The sequence below is a fragment of the Dendrobates tinctorius genome, unplaced genomic scaffold, assembly GCF_039654945.1.
Source record: "Dendrobates tinctorius isolate UK_male_01 unplaced genomic scaffold, ASM3965494v1 ptg000034l, whole genome shotgun sequence".
Lineage (NCBI taxonomy): Eukaryota > Metazoa > Chordata > Amphibia > Anura > Dendrobatidae > Dendrobates > Dendrobates tinctorius.
In genome coordinates, this window is record NW_027361702.1 from 12,299,151 (window position 1) to 12,322,977 (window position 23,827).

The 23,827-nt window shown below is 43.0% G+C and overlaps 1 protein-coding gene across 1 annotated transcript in view; it reads right to left on the minus strand.

The window, feature by feature from the left end:
* F8 (coagulation factor VIII) overlaps positions 1 to 23,827 on the minus strand; it is a 232,157-nt gene that overhangs the window by 138,764 nt on the left and 69,566 nt on the right. The window contains exons 9-14 of the mRNA XM_073573105.1: positions 22,533 to 22,662; positions 21,511 to 21,598; positions 16,120 to 16,331; positions 7,020 to 7,155; positions 5,993 to 6,199; positions 4,087 to 4,723 (exon numbers count right to left, since the gene is read on the minus strand). Of these exons, the coding sequence (XP_073429206.1) occupies positions 4,087 to 4,723; positions 5,993 to 6,199; positions 7,020 to 7,155; positions 16,120 to 16,331; positions 21,511 to 21,598; positions 22,533 to 22,662 (1,410 nt within the window). The remainder of the gene's footprint in view (positions 1 to 4,086; positions 4,724 to 5,992; positions 6,200 to 7,019; positions 7,156 to 16,119; positions 16,332 to 21,510; positions 21,599 to 22,532; positions 22,663 to 23,827) is intronic.

The following is a 23,827-nucleotide window of genomic DNA, read 5'->3' on the forward strand; positions in this document are numbered from 1 at the left end:
CTCCCCTAAAAATTACACATTTTTATGTAAAAAAAATAAAATAAACAGAAAAATACAGATGTTTGGTATCGCCACGTCCGTAAAAATCTCATCTATAAAAGTATCACCCTAGTTAACCCATTCAGTGAACGCCGTAAAAAAAAACACAAAAAAGTAGCAAATTATACTTTTTCCAAGCAGTATCATCATTCCGCTTGGAAAGAGTGCAATAACAAGCGATCAAAAAGATGGATATAAATAAACATGGTACCGCTGAAAACGTCATCTTGTCCCACAAAAAACAAGCCACCATACAGCATCGTCAGAAAAAAAATACAAAAGTTATAGCTCGCAGAATAAAGTGATGCAAAAATATTTTTTCTATAAAAGTTTTTATTGTGTAAAAAACACCAAAACATAAAAAAACTATATAAATGAGGTATCGCTGTGATCGTAGTGACCAGAAGAATAAAGCTGCCATACTAATTTTACTACATGCGGAACGGAGGGGGAAAAAAAAAAGCATTCCTAAATTGCTGGTTTTTTCATTCAAAAAATGAATAGAAAAATCAGAATAGAAAGCGATCAAAAAAGTTATGTGCCCGAAAATGGTACCAATAAAAACGTCAGCTCTTCCCGCAAAAATCAAGCCGGCACATGACTCTGTCGGCCGAAATATGGAAAAATTATAGCTCATTGAAGATCATTTTTGTGGAAAAAATATGATTTTTTAATTTTACGGCTCTACGTTATAACCTTCTGTGAAGCCCTTGGGGGTTCAAAGTGCTCAACACACATTTAGATAAGTTCCTTGGGGGGTCTAGTTTCCAAAATGGGGTCACTTGTGGGGGGTTTCCACTGTTTAGGTACATCAGGGGCTCTCCAAACGCGACATGGCGTCCGCTCTCGATTCCAGCCAATTTGACATTCAAAATCTCAAATGATGCTCCTTCCATTCTGAGCACTGCCGTGTGCCTAAAGAGTGCTCTTCCTCCACACATGGGGTATCGGTGTACTCAGGAGAAATTGCACAACAAATATTGTGATTCATTTTCTCCTGATACCCTTGACAAAATAAAAAAAATTGTGTCCAAATAAAAATTTTTGGGGAAAAAAGTTAAATGTTCACTTTTTCCTTCCACATTGCTTCAATTCTTTTGAAGTACCTAAACGGTTAATAACTTCTTGAATGTGGTTTTGAACACCTTGAGGGGTGCAGTTTTTAGAATGGTGTCACTTTGGGGTATTGACCCCCCAAACTCACTTCAAATGTGAGGTGGTCCCTAAAAAAAAATGGTTTTGTAAATTTTGTTGGAAAAATGAGAAATCGCTGGTCAACTTCTAACCCTTATAACTTCCTAAGAAAAAAGATTTGGTTTCAAAATTGTGCTGATGTAAAGTAGACATGTGGGAAATGTTATTTATTAACTATTTTTTGTGCCGTATCTCTCTGATTTAAGGGCATAAAAATTAACAGTTTGAAAATTGCAAAATTTTAACAATTTTCGTCATATTTCCATTTTTTTCATAAATAAACGCAAGTCATATCGAAGAAACTTTACCACTAACATGAAGGACAATATGTCACGAAAAAACATTCTCAGAATCAGCGGGATACGTTGAAGCTTTCCAGAGTTATAACCACATAAAGTGACAGTGGTCCGATTTCAAAATTAAGGCCTGGTCTTTAACCTACAAAATGGCTTGGTCGTTAAGGGGTTGAAGTGCTTCAACCTATCCAAGTCAGAATGTCCTAATTTTCCTCTTTGTCTAATTGTGATTATTTAATTTCCCATTCAACACAAACCATGGCTTGGCAAAGTAATTTATAATAAATCGGTATCCATGTACAGTTCTGTGAAAAAGTGTTTGCCCCTTCCCGATTTCCTCTTCTTTTGCATTTTTGTCACACTTAAATGTTTCAGATCAAAATACAAATGTGAATTTTAGACAAAGATAACACAAGAAAATGCAAATTGCAGTTTATAAATTAAGGTCTTTATTATTAAAGGAAAAAGAAATCCAAACCTACAGGACTATGTGTGAAAAAGTGGTTGCCCCCTAAAGCTAATAACTGGTTGGGTCACCCTTAGCAGCAATAACTGTGATCAAGTGCTTGCGATGACTGGCAATGAGTCTTTTCCAATGCTCAGGAGGAATTTTAGCCTCTCATCTTTGCAGAATTGTTGTAATTCAGCCACATTCGAGGGTTTCCGAGCATGAACAGCCTTTTTAAGATCATGCCACAGCATATCAATCAGATTAAGGTCAGGATTTTGACTAGGCCACTGCAAAGTCTTAATTTTGTTTTTCTTAAGCCATTCAGAGGTGGACTTATTGGTGTGTTTTAGATCATAGTCCTGCTGCATAACCCAAGTGTGGGTCAGCTTGAGGTCACGAACAGATGGCTTGACATTCTTCTTCAGGATTTTTTGGTAGACAGCAGAATTCATGTTTCCATTTTCCACAGCAAGTCTTCCAGGTCCTGAAGCAGCAAAACAGCCCCAGACCATCACGCTACCACCACCATATTTTACTGGTAGTATAATGTCCCTTTTGTGAAATTCTGTATTACTTCTACGCCAGATGTAATGGGACCTTCCAAGAAGTTCAACTTATGTCTCCTCAGTCCACAGAGTATTTTCCCAAAAGTCTTGGGGACCATGGAGATGTTTTCTGACAAAACTGAGATGAGCCTTTATGTTCTTATTGCTCAACAGTGGTTTTTGTCTTGGAACTCGCCCCTGCAGGCCATTTTTGCCCAATCTCATAAACACTGATATTCACTGAGGCAAGTGAGTCCTGCAGTTTTTTGGATGTTGTTGTGGGGTCTTTTTTGACCTCTTGGATGAGTCTTTGCTGCGCTCATTGGGTAATTTTGGTCAGTCAGCCACTCCTGGGACGGTTCACCACTGTTCCATGTTTTGGCCATTTTTGGATAAAGACTCTCAATGTGGTTTGCTGAAGTCCCAAAGCAATAGAAATGGCTTTAGAGCCTTTTCCAGACTAATAGATCTCAATTACTTTGTTTCTCATTTTGTTCCAGAATTTCTATGGATCGTGGCATGATGTCCAGCTTTTGAGGATCTTTTGGTCAACTTCACTTTGTCAGGTGTCCTATTCAAGTGATTTCTTGATTTAGAACAAGCCTGGCAGTAATCAGGCCAGCATGTGGCTAGGGAATGTGAACTCAGCTTCCCAAAGACGTGGTAAACCACAGTTAATTTATGTTTTTTTTGGGAGGGTAGAAATCACTTTTCCACACAGGGCCCTGCAGGTTTGGATTTCTTTTTCCCTTAATAATAAAGACCTTCATTTATAAACTGCATCTTGTGATTACTTGTGTTATCTTTGTCTAATATTTACATTTGTTTGGTGATCTGAAACATTTAAGTGTAACAAACATGCAAAAAAACTAGGAAATCAGGAAGAGGCAAACACTTTTTCACACAGCTGTGTATATATAATATGTCTATAAGTAATAACTATATGAGAGGCATGGAAGCTAACCAGCTGGCTTCATGTCACAGATAAGTTATTTACAGTGTCTCACAGTGGTGATAGTCTAAGCCCCTATTCACACTGCATTTTCTGCAGCGCATTTGGGTGCTTCCTCTGACTTCTCATAAAAAGAGACGCCCGACGAAGCTAAACACAGCAATGACACGAATGGAGTCCAAATGAAGTTCATTGGTGTTTGGTTTTTGAACATTTTGCTCATAGCAGACTACATGTCTGTGTCCGTCAGAACAAGCAAAGTTCATGTCACTGCAGATTATTGCTTTGTTGGGGGTTCATTTAAATCCCATTTTAAGGGGCTTCATACAGAATCAGCTGGACACACTGCACTGTGTCATCCATCCTCGTGTGCTAACCGACTGCTCGAATAATGTTCCAGTCTCTGCGGCTGCATGTCTCGCGGCTGTTCGACAGACGCAACATATGCGGGGATTGTCCAGCAAAGAGCGGTGAGACATGCAGCCGCGGGGACTGGAACATATTTTTCAAGCAAGCCGGAGTCAGTCGGTTAGCACACGAGGATGGATAACACCTTATCCCCGCACATTCGCTCATCACTACTAAGTATCTAGGTATTGAGGTACTGACTTTTCATTGATAAAGAAGTAGGAGTTCCCAGCGCCATAGTCCCACGTAACTTCCACAGCTGCAATGAAATATGTCCGCAGTTGTCCTTGAGAACTCCGAGGGTCTTTTTCCGGGAAGTCTCCATACATATCAATGTCATCCAAACCAGAACTAGTGTAATCGTCGTCATAAAAGTCAACGTGCGCGCCTGTTAACTTGGGAAGGTCAGACTCATTCTGTAATTGCTGGCCTGGAAGATGGCTTTCTACCTCTTCATCTCTATGTACTTTATTTATAGAGGGAAGGTCGTCTTGTTTTCTTCTTCCTGCATTTCCCTTTTCAGCAGTTTTGTTGGGCATCCCTATAACTGGGTCCGATGAGTTAATTAGATCGCCGTCTTCATTATCACCACTTCCTATATTCTGTAAGTGTACGGCAGGCTTCTTTTTACCAGACAGGCTCCGGGGTCCGAAGGGATACATTCTATGATGGGCGCCCGCGGGATATTCATACACTGGAGAATCTTCTTGAAATTCCTTATGATCATCGTGATCGTAATCATAGTATTCCTCCTGGATGTTTTCACAGTGGGAAACTTTCAACGTGGCTCTCATACTTAGATCTGCCAGTGATGACTTAGACGTCACCGGCCAATACCCTGCATTGATGAAGAGAAGAAACACGGTGATAAAACAGAACTACAAGCATAGGTAATGGTTGTGCTGAAATTTATGGACTTTCAATATCAACCACCTAAAGGGAATCTGTCACCAGGCTTTTTTTTTACCGCATCTGAGAGCAGCATTATGTAGAGATAGAGACCCCGATTCCATCAATGTGTCACTTACTGGGCTGCTTGCTGTAGTTTTTATAAAATCCCTGTTTTCTCTGCTGCAGATCTAGCAGTTCTCTGAATGCTGAGTTCAGTATAACCCTGCCTACACCACTGATTGACAGCTTTCTGTTTAGAGTGTGCATAAGCAGAAAGCTGCCAATCAGTGGTGGGGGTGGGGTTTTATAGAGCTCATGAATATGGAGGACTACATGGCAGCAGGATTACTAGTCATCGAGTGATAATCTCCTGCCGATAAAACTGTGATTTTATCAAAACTACAGCAAATAACCCAGTACGTGATGCATCGCTGGAATCAGGATCTCTGTCTCTGTTATGCTGCTCTCAGTTAAGGTGACAAAAACCTGATGACAGATTCCCATTACGACTGTCTCTGTCCAAAAAGGGGATGGGCTCTATCTAAGTGACACATCACTAGAATCAGGGCCTCTGTCCCTAGATGATGCAGCTCTCATAATAGTTGGCAAAAACCTGGTGACAGATTCCCTACTGGACAATTTTGGGCTTAAGGATGAGGCCCATTTTTCAAATCCAACATGTTACTTTCACCTAAAGTAACAAGTGATGAAATAAAGCAGAAGAAACATATGTGTCACTTACTGGGCTGCTTGCTGCAGTTTTGAGAAAATCACTGTTTTATCTGCTGCTGATCTAGCAGTTCTCTGAATGCTAAGCTGTGTATAACCCCACCCACATCACTGAATGGCTGCTTTATGTGTACAGTGTACATAGGCAGAAAGCTGCCAATCAGTATTGGGGGTGTGGTTAAATTCTGATTTTATTAAAACTACAGGAAACAACCCAGTAAGTAACACATCACTGGAATCAGGGTCTCTGTCTCTACATTGTGTTGCTCGCAGAATAGGTGGCAAAAACCTGGTGACAGATTCCCTTTAAGGGAGAAACATTTGGTGACTCATAAGCCTCCAGAAAACCCAACTATGAAAGTTAGTGATCTAAATTCTGGTTACGAGGGGTTTTAAATATTTCCATACAACCTGGGGGCAAGGGAGCTGTAAATCCGGCCCTGTGGCCACTGATTTCCAATGACCATGTTCATACCACCGTTCTAACCTGTTTTCTCCATGACCATGACAAGGGTCTTTCCATTCATAGGAAATAGCGTCAGGGTTTCTTCATAGCTCGAGTCTACAAAAAATGTATTGCCTCCAAAGTAAACTGATAGCAGTTCTGTGTAGTGGACTAGATTCAATACATGCAACACACTGACCTCATTCTGACAAAGAGGGATCTGCAGAGAACTCACAAAACCGTTTATAGCTGGGGAAGAAAGAAAATGGTTATTATATCATGTATAATAAAGAAATAACATGATGAATTATATCTACACTGCAATGTCTGATTTTTGATAAAACCCCGGCCACATCATTCCAACTAGACGGGGGGTGCAGCCTCGCTGACTTCTATTGAGTGACACCATGCACGTCTAGTTGGAATGTGGCTGGAAGTAAGCATATCACATGACCGCCCAATCTCAACCCCCCAGTACTGGAGAATTCTCACAGCTTGCTTTTGTAAAAAGCCTGGACAACCCCTCTATCTTAATTTTTGATAATAATATAGGCCTTGTGTGAGTACTATTGCTAAGAGATCATATTTTATGGACTTTGTATTCAGCAGATGATATAATTATTAGCAGTAAATCGGGAATTGCTACAATTATTCTATCTGTAAGATAAATTGGAGGAACCTGAGAATCGAAGTTTGGAAACTCTTACATATGTCATTGAAGAAAGGGATAAAAAAGGATCTGTGAAACTACAAATCAGAGTGGCTCCCGATGCACCCAACTGACCAACGATGGGTTCCAATGATGTATCCATCACCTTAAGGCCACGTTCACATGTTCAGTATTTGGTCAGTATTTTACATCAGTATTTGTAGCCAAAACCAGGAGGTTCCACATAAAATAGAAACACGTCACCACTTCTGTATTTATCACCCACTCCTGATTTTGGCTACAAATACTGAGGTAAAATACTGACCAAATACTGATGTAAAATACGGACCAAATACTCTAATAACCCTAATAGAAAGATTGGTGCCATTTTTGTCAAACATAACATTGCGGTATACTTACTATATTGTAAACTTTCTCTCTGGGACATTTCACTAGTGGTTGAGTTTTCCGAGCTTTGGATGTTTTGCTTGCGGTACCAGCTAAGCATTTCATCAAATACCGTGAAGAAAAGAATATGTTCCTTATCTGTGACAATCTAAAATAACAAATGTGAGGTGACGTTACTGATACGCTATATGCTCGAAACATTTTACTACTTGCTGATCTATTCACCTTTCTTACCTGTTGAGTAGATATAGCAGGTTGGACCTCCCCACCAGTTAGACATCTAATAATATGCCATCATTGACAGAGAATGGATCACCCCTTTAAGCACGCTACGCTGCTTTTTATTTATCACAAGCCTATTTTGAATTAGTATTTTATTGTCACTAGAATGACACTGTTAGAAGCAGCCTTGACCAAGTAGCTCCCCTCACCCTCAGAACCTCCAAGCACAGAGTAAAACAGCCCTGGCTCACATTGCAAACTCAACTTCTCCAGCGATGCTCTAGGAGTGCTGAACGCCTAAGGAGAAAAACCTGCACACCTGAAGACTTCATCCACTTCAAATTTATGTTAAGAACCTATAACGCTGCCCTTCACCTTGCCAAACAGACCTACTTCACCACCCTGATCTCCTCACTAGCCAACAACCCCAAGAAACTTCTTGACACTTTTCACTCCCTCCTCAGGCCAAAAGCACAAGTCCCTATCACAGACATTTGTGCTGATGACCTGGCCTCCCACTTTACAGAAAAAAATAGATAATATCCGTCAGGAAATCTGCTCCCAACCACCAAGTGCTGTGACTGCTATCCCTTCCTGCATCTCCCCTGGTTCACTTTCCACATTTGATCCCATCACAGAAGAAGAAGTCTCCAGACTCCTCTCTTCCTCTCGTCCGACCACATGCACTACTGACCCCATTCCCTCACATCTCCTCCAGTCTTTCTCTCCAGTCGTCACAATTCACCTAACTGCAATATTTAATCTCTCCCTCTCCTCGGGCATTTTCCCATGATCTGCTCGTAGGGGCCTGAAAGTGAAGGTGAAAAGATCTGTGAGGTGTTGTTCAGACTTGTCTGGAGTCTGAGTGCAGAGCTTATTGTACTACAGAACGCCAGTGACTGTCTGTCCGCAGTCTCCAACATCAAGTCCTCTCTCTATCTGAAACTCAACCTCTCCAAAACTGAACTTCTTCTGTTCCCACCATCTACTAACCTCCCTAAATCTGACATTTCCCTCTCCGTGGGTGGCACCACAAAAAACACCCCAGCAGCAGGCGAGCTGTCTGGGTGTTATGTTTGACACCAATCTCTCCTTCACATCCTATATACAATCTCTTGCCCGCTCTTGCCGCTTACACCTAAAGAACATCTCTAGAATCCGCCCTTTTCTCACCATGGAAACAACAAATCCGCCTGGATTACTGCAACGCTCTATTAATTGGCCTTCCCATTACTCGACTATCCCCTCTCCAGTCCATACTTAATGCTGCAGCCAGGGTCATCCATCTGGCTAATCGGTAATCGGACGCGTCCACTCTTCGCCAATCATTACACTGGCTGCCCATTCATTATAGGATTCAATTCAAAGTACTTGTTCTCACCCACAAAGCTCTCCACAGTGCAGCACCCCTCCTCATCTCCTCCCTCATTTCTGTCTATCGGCCTAACCGACTGCTGTGCTCTGCAAATGTCTTTCGACTAACCTCTGCACTAATCCGTACCTCCCACTCCCGACTCCAAGACTTCTCCCGTGCTGTGCCAATCCTCTGGAATGCTCTACCCCAAGAAATTAGGACTATCCACAATTTGCATAGTTTCAGGCGCTCCCTCAAAACACATTTGTTCAGAGCGGCATATCACGTTCACTAATCAAAGTGTAAGTGTGCATGTGTAGCCCATTCACTATCTCAATCCATCCCTCACTCCTTAAATATGGCTGGACCATCATTGTAAATACACCATTGTAAATACACACCTGTACTCTGTATCTCCCCCACCTCATTGTAGATCGTAAGCTCTCACGAGCAGGGTCGTCTTATTTTGCTTTAATTATTGTATTGTTAGGGTTGTTACTTATGACTTGTGTTTTGAAACTGTTAAACTGTAAAGTGCTGCGGAATATGTTGCCGCTATATAAATAAAGATTATTATTATTATTTTATAGATTTTTTTTCTTTTACTAAGTCTCTGTCTTCATCGGATGCAATACATGTACTTGACCAGTGGCTCAGGGCTTAGAATTATTACTTTGCAGCAGTGCTGGGTCCCTGGGCTTAAATCCTAATTGTTACATTAAAATCCAGAAAATCCCAATGCTGCTTTCATATCAGAGTATTTTTTTTCACCAGTATTTTATCATTTTTTCCTGACGGTGAGGCTCCGTCTACATCTGATGCAATACTGCTGATATATCGATGTCACAAATATAAATATTCATCAGTAACCCATGCAGATTTTTTATATCAATTACTGATGTTCATCAATGCGCTTGTGTGATACAGGCCTAGCGTTCACATGAAAAATGGAAAAAGCTTATAGTGTGGATATTGAATTTATTTGGTATGTGAACGTAATTTTGAGTTCCATTTATGCATATTAACCCCACAATAATGACAGAAAGGTAAAAAAAAAAGTGTCAAAAAATGGTGAATCGGTCCTGTTTTACAACCTTCCAGTTCACTGATGTGTTTTATGCAACTCACTAGAGATTTGGGGATGCTATTCTGCTACAAGAGCATGAAGACTTAAGTCTGTCACACACATTGTGAAGCCATCGGCCAAATAATGGCTGACCATTTGTCTGGCTGGCAGCCATCTCGGCCGGCTCTCCCGTACACTTGAGCATGTACACTTGTCATGGGTTTACCACAACAGAGAGGAGCCAGAAGACCCTACTTCACCTACTTATTAAACAGTGCAGGTTTCTTTTAGCAGTGCAGGGGTTAAACTGCTCAGCTGAGAACAACTGGAAGCTTTCCTGCATTAAGGCTCTCAGCTGTGCACTGTTAGCCATTCCCATCTCCTATATAATCTAGGCCCTGCCTAGCACTCATTGTCAGAGTTATCTTATGCTGCATGGCTGGAGGTGGTTGGTGGTTATTATTAGAGTAGGCATTTGAAGGATTTATCTGTGACTGTTTCTAGATTTTGAGTGTGTGATATTTCCCTTTCTTCTTCTACTTTGGTTTAACCCTATCCTCCACTCACCAGTGCATTCTTCTGTTATTTGTGTGAGTATAATTGCATGTTTGGTATTTTCCGTTACCCCTGTTCATATTACCTTGTTAGTCTGGTGTATTATGCTACACTACTACTTCCCTCTTCCCTGGGAGGTGGAAAGGTAAAGACTAATTGCAGATTCAGAAGCTAAGGCAAGGTACGTGACCTCGGCGTATTCACCATCAGAAGAAATCTGGGGAACAGGGTGAGCTAGGGCGCCCTTAGCGTTAGGGACAGGCAAGGAGCCCCTGGTCCCGGGACACCCAACAACAAAGTCGTGACCACTTGTTTGGCTGAGCGCTCCTGTGTTCTATATGAAAGAGACACCGCCAGACATTTCTGTTGACATCTAATCTTCAGAAGATAACAAAGTGATCAGCATCCCGAAATCCAACATGACTAATAGACATCTTCTAATAACAAATCTGTGATAACGCCTATGAAATAAATTCTAACTTAAACGTTACAAGCTCAATGAAGAGTAGTCACTATTCTTAGTAATGAGTTTTGTGGTCATGTTGGACAAAGTAAAGCAAAATAAAATCTGATTTACTACCTTCTCAGACATTGAAGTAGAACTGAAGGTTAATACAGGACTGTCCACTTTTAGCCATGGGGACTTTACCAATTTATGCTGTGGAAAAAGCCTATGAAAATGCAATAAACAAAAAAAATTGATCCAAAATTTATTTGGCAAACGGCATTCTCAGGACACCGAAACCATTATTCAAAAATCAAGAGAAGCTGCAGGGATCCAACACATTAATGGCGTTCTTACACCGATCAGTGGTAGCCCAAAAACACAGAATAATCAGAGGGATGCCAGGGAAAATAACATTTGTCGAAGCATTCTGTCAAAGGCCAGCCAGAAGAAGTGTCTGATGGTGGAGCAGGTAGAAGGGTATGGGTCAGTGAGAGCGTCACATTTCTTTTTCTTTTGCATTGGTTGTTGATACTTTATCAGGATGTTGTATTGTAATTTAAGGAGCTGCCAAAATAAATTTAAAGAGTAAAGGAAGGCAGGTCCCGGCACTCACATGTTGGATAGTTAATAATAATAATAAATAATAAATTTTATTTTTATAGCGCCGACATATTCCGCAGCACTTTACATTTCAGAGGGGATTTGTACAGACAATAGACATTACAGCATAACAATAATCACATACAGTAGATTATAACAAATAACAAGAGGAGTGAGGGCCCTGCTCGCAAGCTTACAGTCTATGAGGAAAGAGGTAGACACGAAAGGTGGGTGGTAACAGTTGCTCTGATTGTATGGACCAGCCATAATGTTAAGTGTGTAACAGTACAGACACAGAGGGCTAATGGATGCATAAAGCATGTGGGAACATGATGCTGGGAACCTGGTTATGGTAAAACTTTTGGCTCTGCCACACAGGGATAGGTTAGGTTAATGTGTTGAGGCGATAGGCCAGTCTGAATAAATGCGTTTTCAGGACACGCTTAAAATTGTGGGGATTGGGGACTAATCGTATTGACCTGGGAAGTGCATTCCAAAGAATTGGCGCGGCACGTGTAAAGTCTTGGAGACGGGAGTGGGAGGTTCTGACTATTGAGGATACTAACCTCAGGTCATCAGCAGAACGGAGGGCGCGGGTAGGGTGGTATACTGAAACAAGGGAGGAGATGTAGGGTGGTGCTGAGCAATGGAGGGCTTTGTGGGTGAGGGTAATAAGTTTATACTGAATTCTGGAGTGGATGGGTAGCCAGTGTAATGACTGGCACAAGGTAGAGGCATCGGTGTAACGATTGGTGAGGAATATGATCCTGGCTGCAGCATTCAAGACAGATTGGAGAGGGGAGAGTTTGGTAAGAGGGAGACCGATTAGAAGAGAGTTACAATAGTCGAGACGAGAATGAATAAGAGAAACAGTAAGAGTTTTTGCAGAGTCAAAAGTAAGAAAAGGTCGAATTCTAGAAATGTTTTTGAGGTGCAGATGACAAGAGCGAGCCAGTGATCGAATGTGGGGGGCAAAGGAAAGCTCGGAATCAAGTATGACCCCAAGACAGCGGGCATGTTGCTGGGGAGTAATAGTGGAACCACACACAGAAATAGCAATGTCGGGTATAGGTGCATTAGTAGCGGGAGGAAACACCAGGAGTTCAGTCTTTGACAGGTTCAGTTTCAGATATAGTGAGGACATGATATTAGACACAGCGTTTAGACAATCGCCAGTGTTTTCTAGAAAGGCTGGCGTGATGTCAGGAGAAGAAGCGTATAATTGGGTGTCATCAGCATAGAGATGGTACTGGAAACCAAATCTACTGATTGTTTGACCAATAGGGGCAGTGTACAAGGAGAAGAGGAGGGGGCCTAGAACCGATCCTTGAGGAACCCCAACAGTAAGGGGAAGGTGAGAGGAGGAGGAACCGGCAAAAGAAACAGTAAAGGAGCGGTCGGAGAGATAGGAGGAGAACCAGGAGAGAACGGTGTCCTTGAGGCCAATGGAATGGAGCATAGTGAGGAGGAGCTGATGATCCACAGTGTCGAATGCTGCAGAGAGATCCAAGAGAATTAGCATGGAGTAATGACCATTTGATTTAGCTGTTAGCAGATCATTAGAGACTTTAGTGAGGGCAGTTTCAGTGGAGTGTAAAGAGCGGAAACCGGATTGGAGAGGGTCGAGAAGAGAGTTTTCTGAGAGATAGCGGATAAGACGGGAGTGGACCAGGCGTTCCAGGAGTTTAGAGATGAAGGGAAGATTAGAGACAGGTCTATAGTTAGCGGCACAGTTTTGGTCGAGGGATGGTTTTTTAAGTAGTGGATGTATGATGGCATGCTTAAATGAGGAGGGAAAAATACCAGAAGAGAGAGAGAGGTTAAATATTTTAGTTAGGTGAGGGGTGACAGCAGGGGAAAGGGACTGGAGGAGATGTGACGGAAATGGGTCACTGGTGCAAGTAGTTGGGCGAGAAGATGCAAGGAGCCTGCTTACTTCTTCTTCTGTGACTGGTTCAAAATCAGAGAGTGAGTTAGATGCAGTGGGGGAGGGAGGACGGTGCATGGTATGAGGGGATTTGGAGATAATTTCCTGTCGGATCTGGTCAATTTTTTCTTTGAAGTAATTGGCCAGATCGTCAGCTCGGAGCTCCGTGGTTAGGGCCTGTACTCTTGGATTGAGTAGAGAATGAAAAGTGTCAAAGAGACGTTTCGGGTTATTGGACAGTGAGGTGATGAGGGTGTTGAAATAGGTTTGTTTGGAGAGGTGAAGGGCAGTGTTGTATGTTCTAAGCATAAACTTAAAATGGATGAAATCTTCGTGTAGATTGGATTTTCTCCACAGACGTTCGGCGCACCTGGAGCACCGCTGCAGGAAACGTGTTTGCACCGTGTGCCAGGGTTGTCGCCGTCTGTGTTGTGGTGTTCTATTTATAGGGGGTGCAAATTCATCCAGGGCAGTTTGAAATGTTTCATTGTAATGCTTCAATGCAGAATCAGGACATGAGAGGGAGGAGATAGGGGCCAATGAAGACTGCAAGTTCTTCATAAGTTTCTGGGTGTTAATGGCCTGTATGTTTCTATAAGTCTGGACAGTGGGGGTGACCTGAGCAGCCTGGCAGTTCTTTATAGAGAATGAAAGAAGATTGTGGTCAGAGAGCGGGAGAGGGGAGTTTGCAAAATCATCCACTGCACAAAGCCGAGAGAAGACCAAGTCGAGGGAGTTTCCGTCTTCATGCGTTGGAGAATTAGTGAGCTGCGAAAGGCCAAATGAGGAGGTTAGAGATAAAAGGTGAGTAGCAGATGGGGAGAGGGGAAGAGCAATGGGGATGTTGAAATCTCCCATGATGAGGGTAGGGATGTCACAGGAGAGAAAATGTGGAAGCCAAGTGGCAAAATGATCCAGGAACTGATGGGAGGGGCCGGGAGGACGATACACCACCGCCACTTGCATGGAGAAGGGGGTGTAGAGTCTGACGGCATGGACCTCAAAAGAAGGGAAGACAAGTGAGGGTACTTGAGGGATAACCTGAAAGGTACATTTTGGTGATAGGAGCAGACCAACGCCTCCACCAGCTCTATTGTCTGATCTTGGGGTATGAGAGAAGTGTAGCCCCCCATATGAAAGAGCAGCAGCAGCGGTAGTATCTGACTGCTGGATCCAGGTTTCAGTAAGAGCCAGGAGGTTAAGAGAATTAGAAAGGAAAAAGTCATGAATGAAGGAGAGTTTGTTACACACTGAGCGAGAATTCCAAAGTGCACAATTAAGAGAGACAGATGGCATGCAGGGAATATTAATAAGATTAGAGGGGTTTCTGAGTGTAGCAGTGGGGGGGTTTGACTTTCTATAACATGGGGGACCAGGGTTGGGAGCAATGTCTCCTGCGACTAGAAGGAGGATAGAAAGAGTGAGCAGATGGTTAAATGATTTGTGAGAGCGTCTCTGGTGTTGAATGGTGGGACTGCCTGGATCTGTGCAATTTAACAATGTGAAAAGAGCGTGAGTGCTATACATAGGAGAGGAAAGGAGTGAGGGGCCAATATGGATGGAGTGTGGAGAATTAATGCCAGGGCGGTGGATGTGTGTGAATGCAGCGGCCAGGATATAAATTACACAAATGCATATGGTTTATATTTGTTGTACTCCAAATGTACAGGGAGTAGATGTACTGTATATAAATGTCTTACCTGTCTCCTGCCCTGTCTAACTGCCATGTTATAACTGCCAGAAGTACTTTGATACATGTACTTCAATTACATGTGCATAAATGGCACCCCTGCATAAATGCTCCCCCTAGCTATGTCAGAATATATAGGAGGTTAAGGCTAAGTTTTATTGTTTTTTTTTTTTTGGCTCTCTCTTCTCGTTAATCAATCACACTAAATTGAGACACCAGGACCCAATAAAATGTTGTGGTCAAATAAACACATGTCCAGCACTAAATGGATCATAAAGCACTTTAAAAAGTTTCTTGACCTCACAACATAAGGGGACAAGCAGAGTAAGTTGAAAAAAACTATATACCAGATATAAGTTTGCAGAGTTGAAAACACATAGATAGCATTCAGGATTAACTGCTTGCTGACATTGAATGGAGACACAGGAGTGGATTCAGAGCAGAGATTGGAAAAGCTGGTTACCAGATATAAGTTTGCAGAGTTGAAAACACATAGATAGCATTCAGGATTAACTGCTTGTTGACATTGAATGGAGACACAGGAGTGGATTCAGAGCAGAGATTGGAAAAGCTGGTTACCTGTATGAAGAGAATAGAGATGCGTGTCACATTCATCCATGTTATAACTGCCAGAAGTACTTTGATACATGTACTTCGATTACATGTGCATAAATGCCACCCCTGCATTTGTTGCCTTTTTATTTCAATGCACAAAATACAATTATAAGTTTCAGCCCATCCCAAGTTTTTTCAATATTGAAAAAAGCTTGGGATGGGCTGAAACGTCTAATCGGATTTGTGCATTGAAATAAAAAAGCAATTTTCCAATAATTGAGTGCTGGGTCCTGCCTTCCTTTACTCTGCATTGACTTTCCACGATCACCACAACTTGCTACACAGATTGCCGACCTATTTTCTTAATCATTTTAAGTATAGGTCTTGCTAAGAAACATCTAGTTAAAAATAAATTACGTGTTAACTAAGCTGTGACATGGCGGATAAATAGAACCATAAAATGTAGATAAAGAGGAGGAGCAATATATATATTTTGTACTGTAAGTTGGAAGGAAATCTGATGATAAGTGGAAGTTTATACCACCACCCCATATACTTCAGAAAATGTTGGAAAAAAGCTCAGCAATAAAATATCTCCTGTTAAAGAGGCTATAACAATATTTGTCTGAGGCAAGGTAATTTTCTGCCATGCTTAGTGAAAAAGCAACAGAGCTCATGGAGGATCTCACAAGTACCTGATTTCCACCTTGATCCAAAGTTTGTGTCGAACAGATTAGAAGTGGTCCAATAAGGCCTGATGCCAAGTCTCTCTGTGGATTGTGGAAACTGCCATAGTATCTTGTAAGACACCGTGGATCAGAAGACGCAGGGCTGTCATATTTTGTCACGGGCCATATATATGTGATGGACTCATTTGGCTGGACAGGATAATCCTTCAGTTGTTCTCCTAAATAAGTAGAAAATGTACTGTATATCTCAACTATTAAAGGTGATGTTGTGATAAGACAAGCAAACCAACTACAGCCGGTGAAATAAATATTGAACACAGACATCACCAATTTTTTTAAGTAGATATATTTCTAAAGGTGCAATTCACCTGAAATTCTCACCAGATGTCGGTAACAACCCCTCCAATTCACACAGGCAAAGAACTCACCATAGATGCCCATAAATTATGTGTAATAATGAGTAATTACATAGGGAAAAAGTATTGAACATGCTTACTGAATTTTAATACTTCATACAAAATCCTTTGTTGGTAATGAAGCTTCAAGACACCTCCTGGGTGGAGAAACTAGTCGCAGGCATTGCTCAGGTGTGATGTTGACCCATTCTTCCATAGAAAAACTGTTCAAATCCTGAAGCTTCCGTGGGCTCCTTCTATGAACTCTGGGACATTCAATAGTTTAGAAATTCTTCTGTAACCAATGGCATCAGTATGTTTTGCAGCAATAAGGTTGCATAGGTCTTGAGACAGTTCACTGGTTTTAAACATTGTGAGATGTTTTTTGTGCGGCACTTTGGTAATGAGTACCTTTTTGTAGGCCATCAGTTTAACCAGCTGTTATTATTTTTGACAAAGTGACAGGATTGCTTTCTAATTACTGATAGATTCCTGCTGGTGTCATGACTTTCCATGAGTTTTTGCACTTTTCTTTCTTCATGTGTTCAGTACTTTTTTCACAATCCATTTTTGGATCTGTGTCAGATCTAGGATTCTCATATATAAACGTTTTTCTTTTCAGGCCATCGGGGTTAACATCAGTTTTTCCCCCCGATGGTCGCTGGTGTAATTACATGCTGGTCAATTTGCTGATGTAGGTGGTGACCACTCCCACCTTCCTTTAAAAGATCACCTGATGCTTCAGCTAACTGTTGGTTATACACTTCCTCTTAGGAGACCAACCAAGCTGGAGTCAGGAGCTGACTGAGTGCAGTAGTACTTTACTTCAACCAAATGCTGTGATCTGGTGACTAACTCTGCTGTGCGGTGCATTGCAGCAGACAAAGCTAAGTGTTGTTTGTCTTACCTCCTTTGTATATCTCCCCTTGGTGTTATATTAGTGCAGCGGCAGGACCAGTGTCCACACTTATCAATTCCCTACTGAGGGATAAGTGCAGGGCAAGTGAGGGCGAAGGTATCCTGCTCGGCGACGGTTTGAAAGAAGCCGTATAGGGACGTCAGGATAGACCAGGGCACAGCCTCAGGAGAGTGCAGGAGGTGTCCATTTCCCCATTCCCTATCGCAGGGCCCACCGTTGTAATTGTGTCCCCGGTGTTCCCTTGTTTGTTTGTCTTTCAGTGACCAACCGCTTGCTGGGTTGTGTCACACAGGGCCAGTCACTTCGTGACATTATCACCAACCCTCACCTTTTTTTTTCTGGTGAGCCATTGCCCAAATGCAGGCCTTTGCTCAACTGCTTCAGACCCTCACTGATGAGCTTAGGGTGCTGCATGGTGAGGTGGTGCAGCAGCTGCAGCAGTTGGTGGGGTTTAGGGCCTTGGTGCAGGTGCAGGCTCAACCAGAACCCAAGATATCTCTCCCTGACAGGTTCTATGGAGGGAAAGATAATTTTTTGGTTCTCCAGGATGCGCACAAGTTATACTTCAGGCTCCATCTCTGTTTATCAGGGAGTGAGGGACAGCGTGTGGGTATTATTGTCTCCCTTCTTAAGGGTGATCCCCCGATCCTGGGCCTTCTCCCTGCCGACCGATTTGCCATCATTACGGTCGGTGGACTGTTTTTTTTGCGGCTTTGGCGCTGGTGTATGGAGATCCTGATGGCATCTCCCTGGCAGAAACCCAACTCCGTAAAATCAAGCAGGGGGACTGGCCGGCTGAGGAGTACTGCTCAGAGTTTAGGACGTGGGCCACTGACACACAGTGGAATGACCCTGCCCTTAGGAGTCATTTTGTGCAAGGTCTGTCCCCAAGGTTGCAGGATACTCTGGTGTAGTACGCCACCCACAGGTCATTGGAGACCACCATGTCCGTTGCCATCCAGGTGGATAGATGCCTCAGGGAGAGGCATACACCAAATATGCCCCCTGTTGTCCTTGCGAGGGAGGAGAACGCACCAGTGCTGATGGACGAACCCATGCAGGTGGGAGGAAGTAGTTCCCAAACGGTGTCGCCTGTGGTTCGTCGTGGTGTGGGGGCATGTTTTTACTGTGTGAAGACTGGTCATTTTATCGGGTCTGCCCAGCTTGCGCCAAAACGTCTAACACCTAAGAAGCCACGTCCCCCTGGTCATGTGGAGGGAGGCGACCAGGAACTGTATATTTCCTCCATTTTTTCCCCTCAGTGTACCTTGTCAGCAGAAGTGGTGGTTGGTGGGGTAACTGAGGGTATACCAGTGCGCATGGACTGTGGAGCAGGAGTCAATCTGGTGGATGATAACTTTGTCCAGACCCATGGCCTGAGGTGTAGGACACAAGCAAAACCCCTAAGCGTCCAGGCCATTGACTCTGTCCCACTTAGCCAGGGGAGGTTGACCCAAGTCATGGATAATATACATCTGCGTATAGGGACTCAACATGATGAGTCCCTGTCATGCTACGTCTTGGGGGGAATGCCATCACCTATTGTTTTAGGCCTCCCTTGGTTGAAAAAACACAACCTGGTCATAGGTTGGCGGTCCAGAGAAGTAGTCAGCTGGGATCAGTCATGTGAGGGCTGCTGCCCAGGGTCTACTGTCTCTGCTGTCATTCTACAACCGTCCCCTTCTTCTCCTGTGGGGGCAGCAGAGGTGCTGCCAGGGAGTAGGGGCAAGTCTCAACCCGCACCACAAGCTAACCCTGAGTGTCGGAGTAATCTTAGGAAAAGGGGTCAGAGGAGAGTGGTGGTTCCTTCTGAGCATTGTGGGGTTGTGAGGGTGACGACACAAGGGGACGCCTCTGTTGTCAGTTCTGGGAAGAGTTCACCATCTTGTGGCAAATGTGGGCATGGCAATAAGCGTTCAAGTCTGGACCTGTATGTGAATGAGTACGTATGGGTGTCCACCAAAAACATCCGGTGGAAGTGTGCTGCTGGGGTAAACGGGCCATATCGGGTGTTGGCCATTCTCGGCCCGGGAACTTACCATCTGGAGTTACCCCCCAGTAATGCCCGTGCACAACTCGTTCCCTAGGTCGGTGCTCTGGAGATTTGTGGCACCTCCGAAGCATACGTTGTCACCGCCATCAATCCACATTTGCCATAAACCTGAGAGTCAGGTGACTGCCAAGGTGAACTCTGGTGGATCGAGACGTCCTCATTGTAGGTTGTTTTCTGGTGAGGTGCGGTGTTGAGGGTCCAGAGGCCCCTCATTGAAGTAGGGGTACTGTCACGATCCATTTTTGGATCTGTGTCAGATCTAGGATTCTCATATATAAACTTTTTTCCCTTCAGGCCATGGGGGGTTAACATCAGTTTTTCCCCCCGGTGGCCATTGGTGTAATTACATGCTGGTCAATTTGCTGATGCAGGTGGTGACCACTCCCACCTTCCTTTAAATGGTCACCTGATGCTTCAGCTAACTGTTGGTGATACACTTCCTCTTTGGAGACCAACCAAGCTGGAGTCAGGAGCTGGCTGAGTGCAGTAGTGCTTCAACCGAATGCTGTGATCTGGTGACTAACTGCTGTGCAGTGCATTGCAGCAGACAAAGCTAAGTGTTGTTTGTCTTACCTCGTTTACATATCTTCCCTTGGTGTTATATTAGTGCAGCGTTGGGACCAGTGTCCGCACTTACCAATTCCCTACTGAGGGATAGGTGCAGGGCAAGTGAGGGCGAAGGTATCCTGCTCGGTGACGGTTTGAAACAAGCTGTATAGGGACGTGAGGATAGACCAGGGTACAGCCTCAGGAGAGTGCAGTAGGTGTCCATTTCCCTGTTCCTTATCACAGGGCCCACCATTGTATTTGTGTCCCTGGTGTTCCCTTATTTGTTTGTCATTCAGTGACCAACCGCTTGTTGAGTCGGTCAGACAGGGCCAGTTTTTCCTGTGTCATTCTCATTATTATACATAATTTATGGACATTTATGGTTTGATTTCTTTGCCTGTGTGGATTGGATGGGTTGTTTCCGATATCTTGTGAGAATTTCATGTCAGTAGCACCTTTAGAAATATATTTTCTTTGGTGATGTGTTCAGTACTTATTTCATCCGCTTTATAACTTTGTAACCAGATTTCATGAGTGCAGTAAGTTTTCTTGAATAAACCCAGTAGGAAATTGTCAGCAGAAACACTGAGCTCAGTGATTATAATGAAAGTCCTTCAAGGTCTTTGCACCTAGACAGTAGAACAAAATATTCCTTAAAAGATTATTCTCAAACTATCAAATTGCTTTATTAAGTTAGAAAGCATAAAAATAAGTAAGTTTGCAATTGACTTGCCTTTTCTATCTGATTTTATTCTCCTGCAATGAAAGCTTTTATCTTACATAGTGAAAAGCTTGTTTCCAAAGAGCTCTGCCATCAGTGCCTGGCTGAGATTGCACAGTAGTTACATTTCATGAGAGGAGTTAACTCCTAACATCCCAGTCAGCTCTCTTGAGCCTATGTATTTCTCTACAGCAGTTAGCTGATTTCCCTATCAACTTCTGACTATGATGCTCTTATCAGTCCAGTGGAATCACAATCCACCCAGATCACACCATCGGCGGCTTCCAGAGCAGTTCTACTAATCACAGCTCTCAATTTCCTGAGCTGTGTGCTTTTTCAAAGGCCCTGTTATTGCTATTTGTAAATATAGTGATAACAGAACAGTTTAAACTCGGAAAAAGTGCTGACAGATCGTTAATCAGTAGTAACAGGACGGAGCTTCTGACCAGAACTGTCACTCAGGGAGTTGCAAGCAACCAGAAGGTAAGGAGACTGCAGAGCTGTGGCTGCTCAAGATACAACTTGAGAATTATCTATCATAATAGCAACGAATTACACCAATGGTGCCTGACGGAACACATTAATTTATAATAGGTGCCTCGGTTCATATGTTATTGTCATTTTAACAAAAAAATACAGTACTGTGCTACAAATACACATGTAAACTAAGCCTTATACTACATGAACATTTCATTGCCGCGTTCTTATGCCCACCCTCCTATTTGTCTGTTGTCATTTTAATATCATAACATTACAATACCTGTTAAGAAACGATGAGTGGAGCTCACATTGCTTAATCCTTGGGGGTAAATGTTGAAGGGATGACGAGCCATGTTCTTGAATATAATCTGAAATCACAGACATAGGCTTATGTAATTTGTAATGTATTTTTCATTCTGCATTTTTTTAGTCTAAAGCCCCCCATGTACATTAAACTAAGGTCGGCCTCAGCCATCAATATCGATGGGTTTGGTCAGCAATCTAATGTGTAAGGGAGCCCCATTCAGATGATTGTCTGGGGAGATAAGGTTCTGGTATGTCCAAGTTTGGACTGCCAATACCTTGTTATCTCTAAGATAAACTGTAGCCAGAGATGTTGGCAGTAACGTTGGTGGTCAGTGAGCTTACATGCATGCACACAGGGCAACCTGGTGGCTGTATGCCACCTGCAATGCCGTTCCATGCATCCTCTATCATGACTGGCACAAAACACATTGGTCCTGATTCATAAAAACCAGCATTTTATACACTGGTCTCGATGAATGGGCATGCTGGAGAGCAAGGCGTCTGATTCATTAAGAGGAGCCAACCTCTTAACGAATTAGGTAAGGCATAAAGTGATGTGTGCCTCCAAGCACCTTGCCGTACATCTTACTCAAGTCCGTGACTAGAAAAGACCTGCCATGCCCCTGTCTTGCTCACTCTGTCGGAGCTGGGCAAAAATGGCATGATGACTCTAAATGTTGCAACGTCTTGTAGAGCCAAAATTTTGCAAATTTTCATAGTTTTTTACGCCAGAATTTAGTCATAAATGTTTTGATGAAATGGGGCCATGGTGTCTACCCAAACTACATTAAGACACACAAAAAAGATTTTGCCAGCTACCTGCTAGAGTCTTCTTCATTGTTGGCAGAAAATCAAACGAAAGTAACTTTTTTGTGGTTCAGTGCGGTTTAGTGTAATATTTCTAAGGATAGTTTATCAATACAAAAGTAGTGGACAACCTTTTCAAGAGTTCCAAGGACTTAATTAACTTCATAATCTATAAGGTGAAATCTTTACCCGGATTTGATCTCCAACTTCTCCTCTAAGAACAGGTCCAAGGATCCCTGTTCCAGGAATTTCTGATATTTTTGGATGGGTGAAGCGTGAGTCCGTAAATTCTCTGTACACTGCCTTAGTAATTTTTTTCCTAAATGGGATGGAAAGGAAAAATGTAAATGAAACCTATCAAATACAGAAATTAAACTCATGAATCCTAGAGAACCACCCAAAGTCATACAGTATATGTGGTACATACACTTGGGTGTACCCCATTGTTTGCTAGGATAGCTCTGTGCTACTTTGTCTTTTGGGGGCTTGTCCTGGATTTTCTATTGAATGAAAGAGCCATTTATGTGACCACCAATGAAAATCCAGGCAGAGCCCCCAAAAGACAAAGTAGCACAGAGCTATCCTAGCAAACAATGGGATACATAATACCACCCAACTTTTGAAGAACAGAAAGAGGAACAAATTATGTGGAGGCAAACTTTGGCCCCTGTCCCTGGCCACACCCCAATCCATGCCCATTTACCATTTCTTAAGTTTCTACCCTGGCAGGAGGAGTTGTCAGAGGGGCAATGGCAGTGAGGGAAATTCTGCAGACGCCTGAGACTGCAGGGTGTACGCCCAAAACCAGGACAGTCTGCTGTATCTGGCACGGTTGGGACTAGAGATGAGCGGATGAATTCCTAGGATTCTGGTCCAGTGTGTAGGTCAGTGGCTGGACTGGAGGCCATGAATCTCTAACCTTCCAGCGTCCCCAGAGTGGCTTTTGATCCCCCAGGGCTGGAACAATGTCATCTGTGCATCCTGCTCATCTCTAGTTGGGACCTGTGGATTATTTTTTGTTCATTCACAGTTAGAGCCGCCAGAACTTTCTCATCTTTATGTAGCGTCACTATATGACATCCGGCTTCTTGAGTCCGTAAGGCCGTGTTGACACGTTACAGAAATACTGTGTTATTTTGTTTTCTCCAGGATCCGCTCCAAACTGCACAATAATAATCTTAGCATCATAGAATCCTAGTTTGACAATAAATGGCTTTATCCAACCACTAACCATGAGTGGAGAAAAAGTTTTGGTGTTATCATAAATTCTTCTGGGGTATGTAAACTTTTGAGCACAACTGTATATAACAGGTTAGGATGTAGACAGGAAATGGTTAAGATTAGGATTAGCCAAGTGGGTGGGCATTATTGCTGATAAGGGGGGCACTTCATGGGTAGAGGGAGTTCAGTGTCGACCAATAGTGTGGAGGAGTGCTCAGGTTCAGGTGTGGTGGGCTGCTAGAGGCAGCATGGGCCAAATGTTC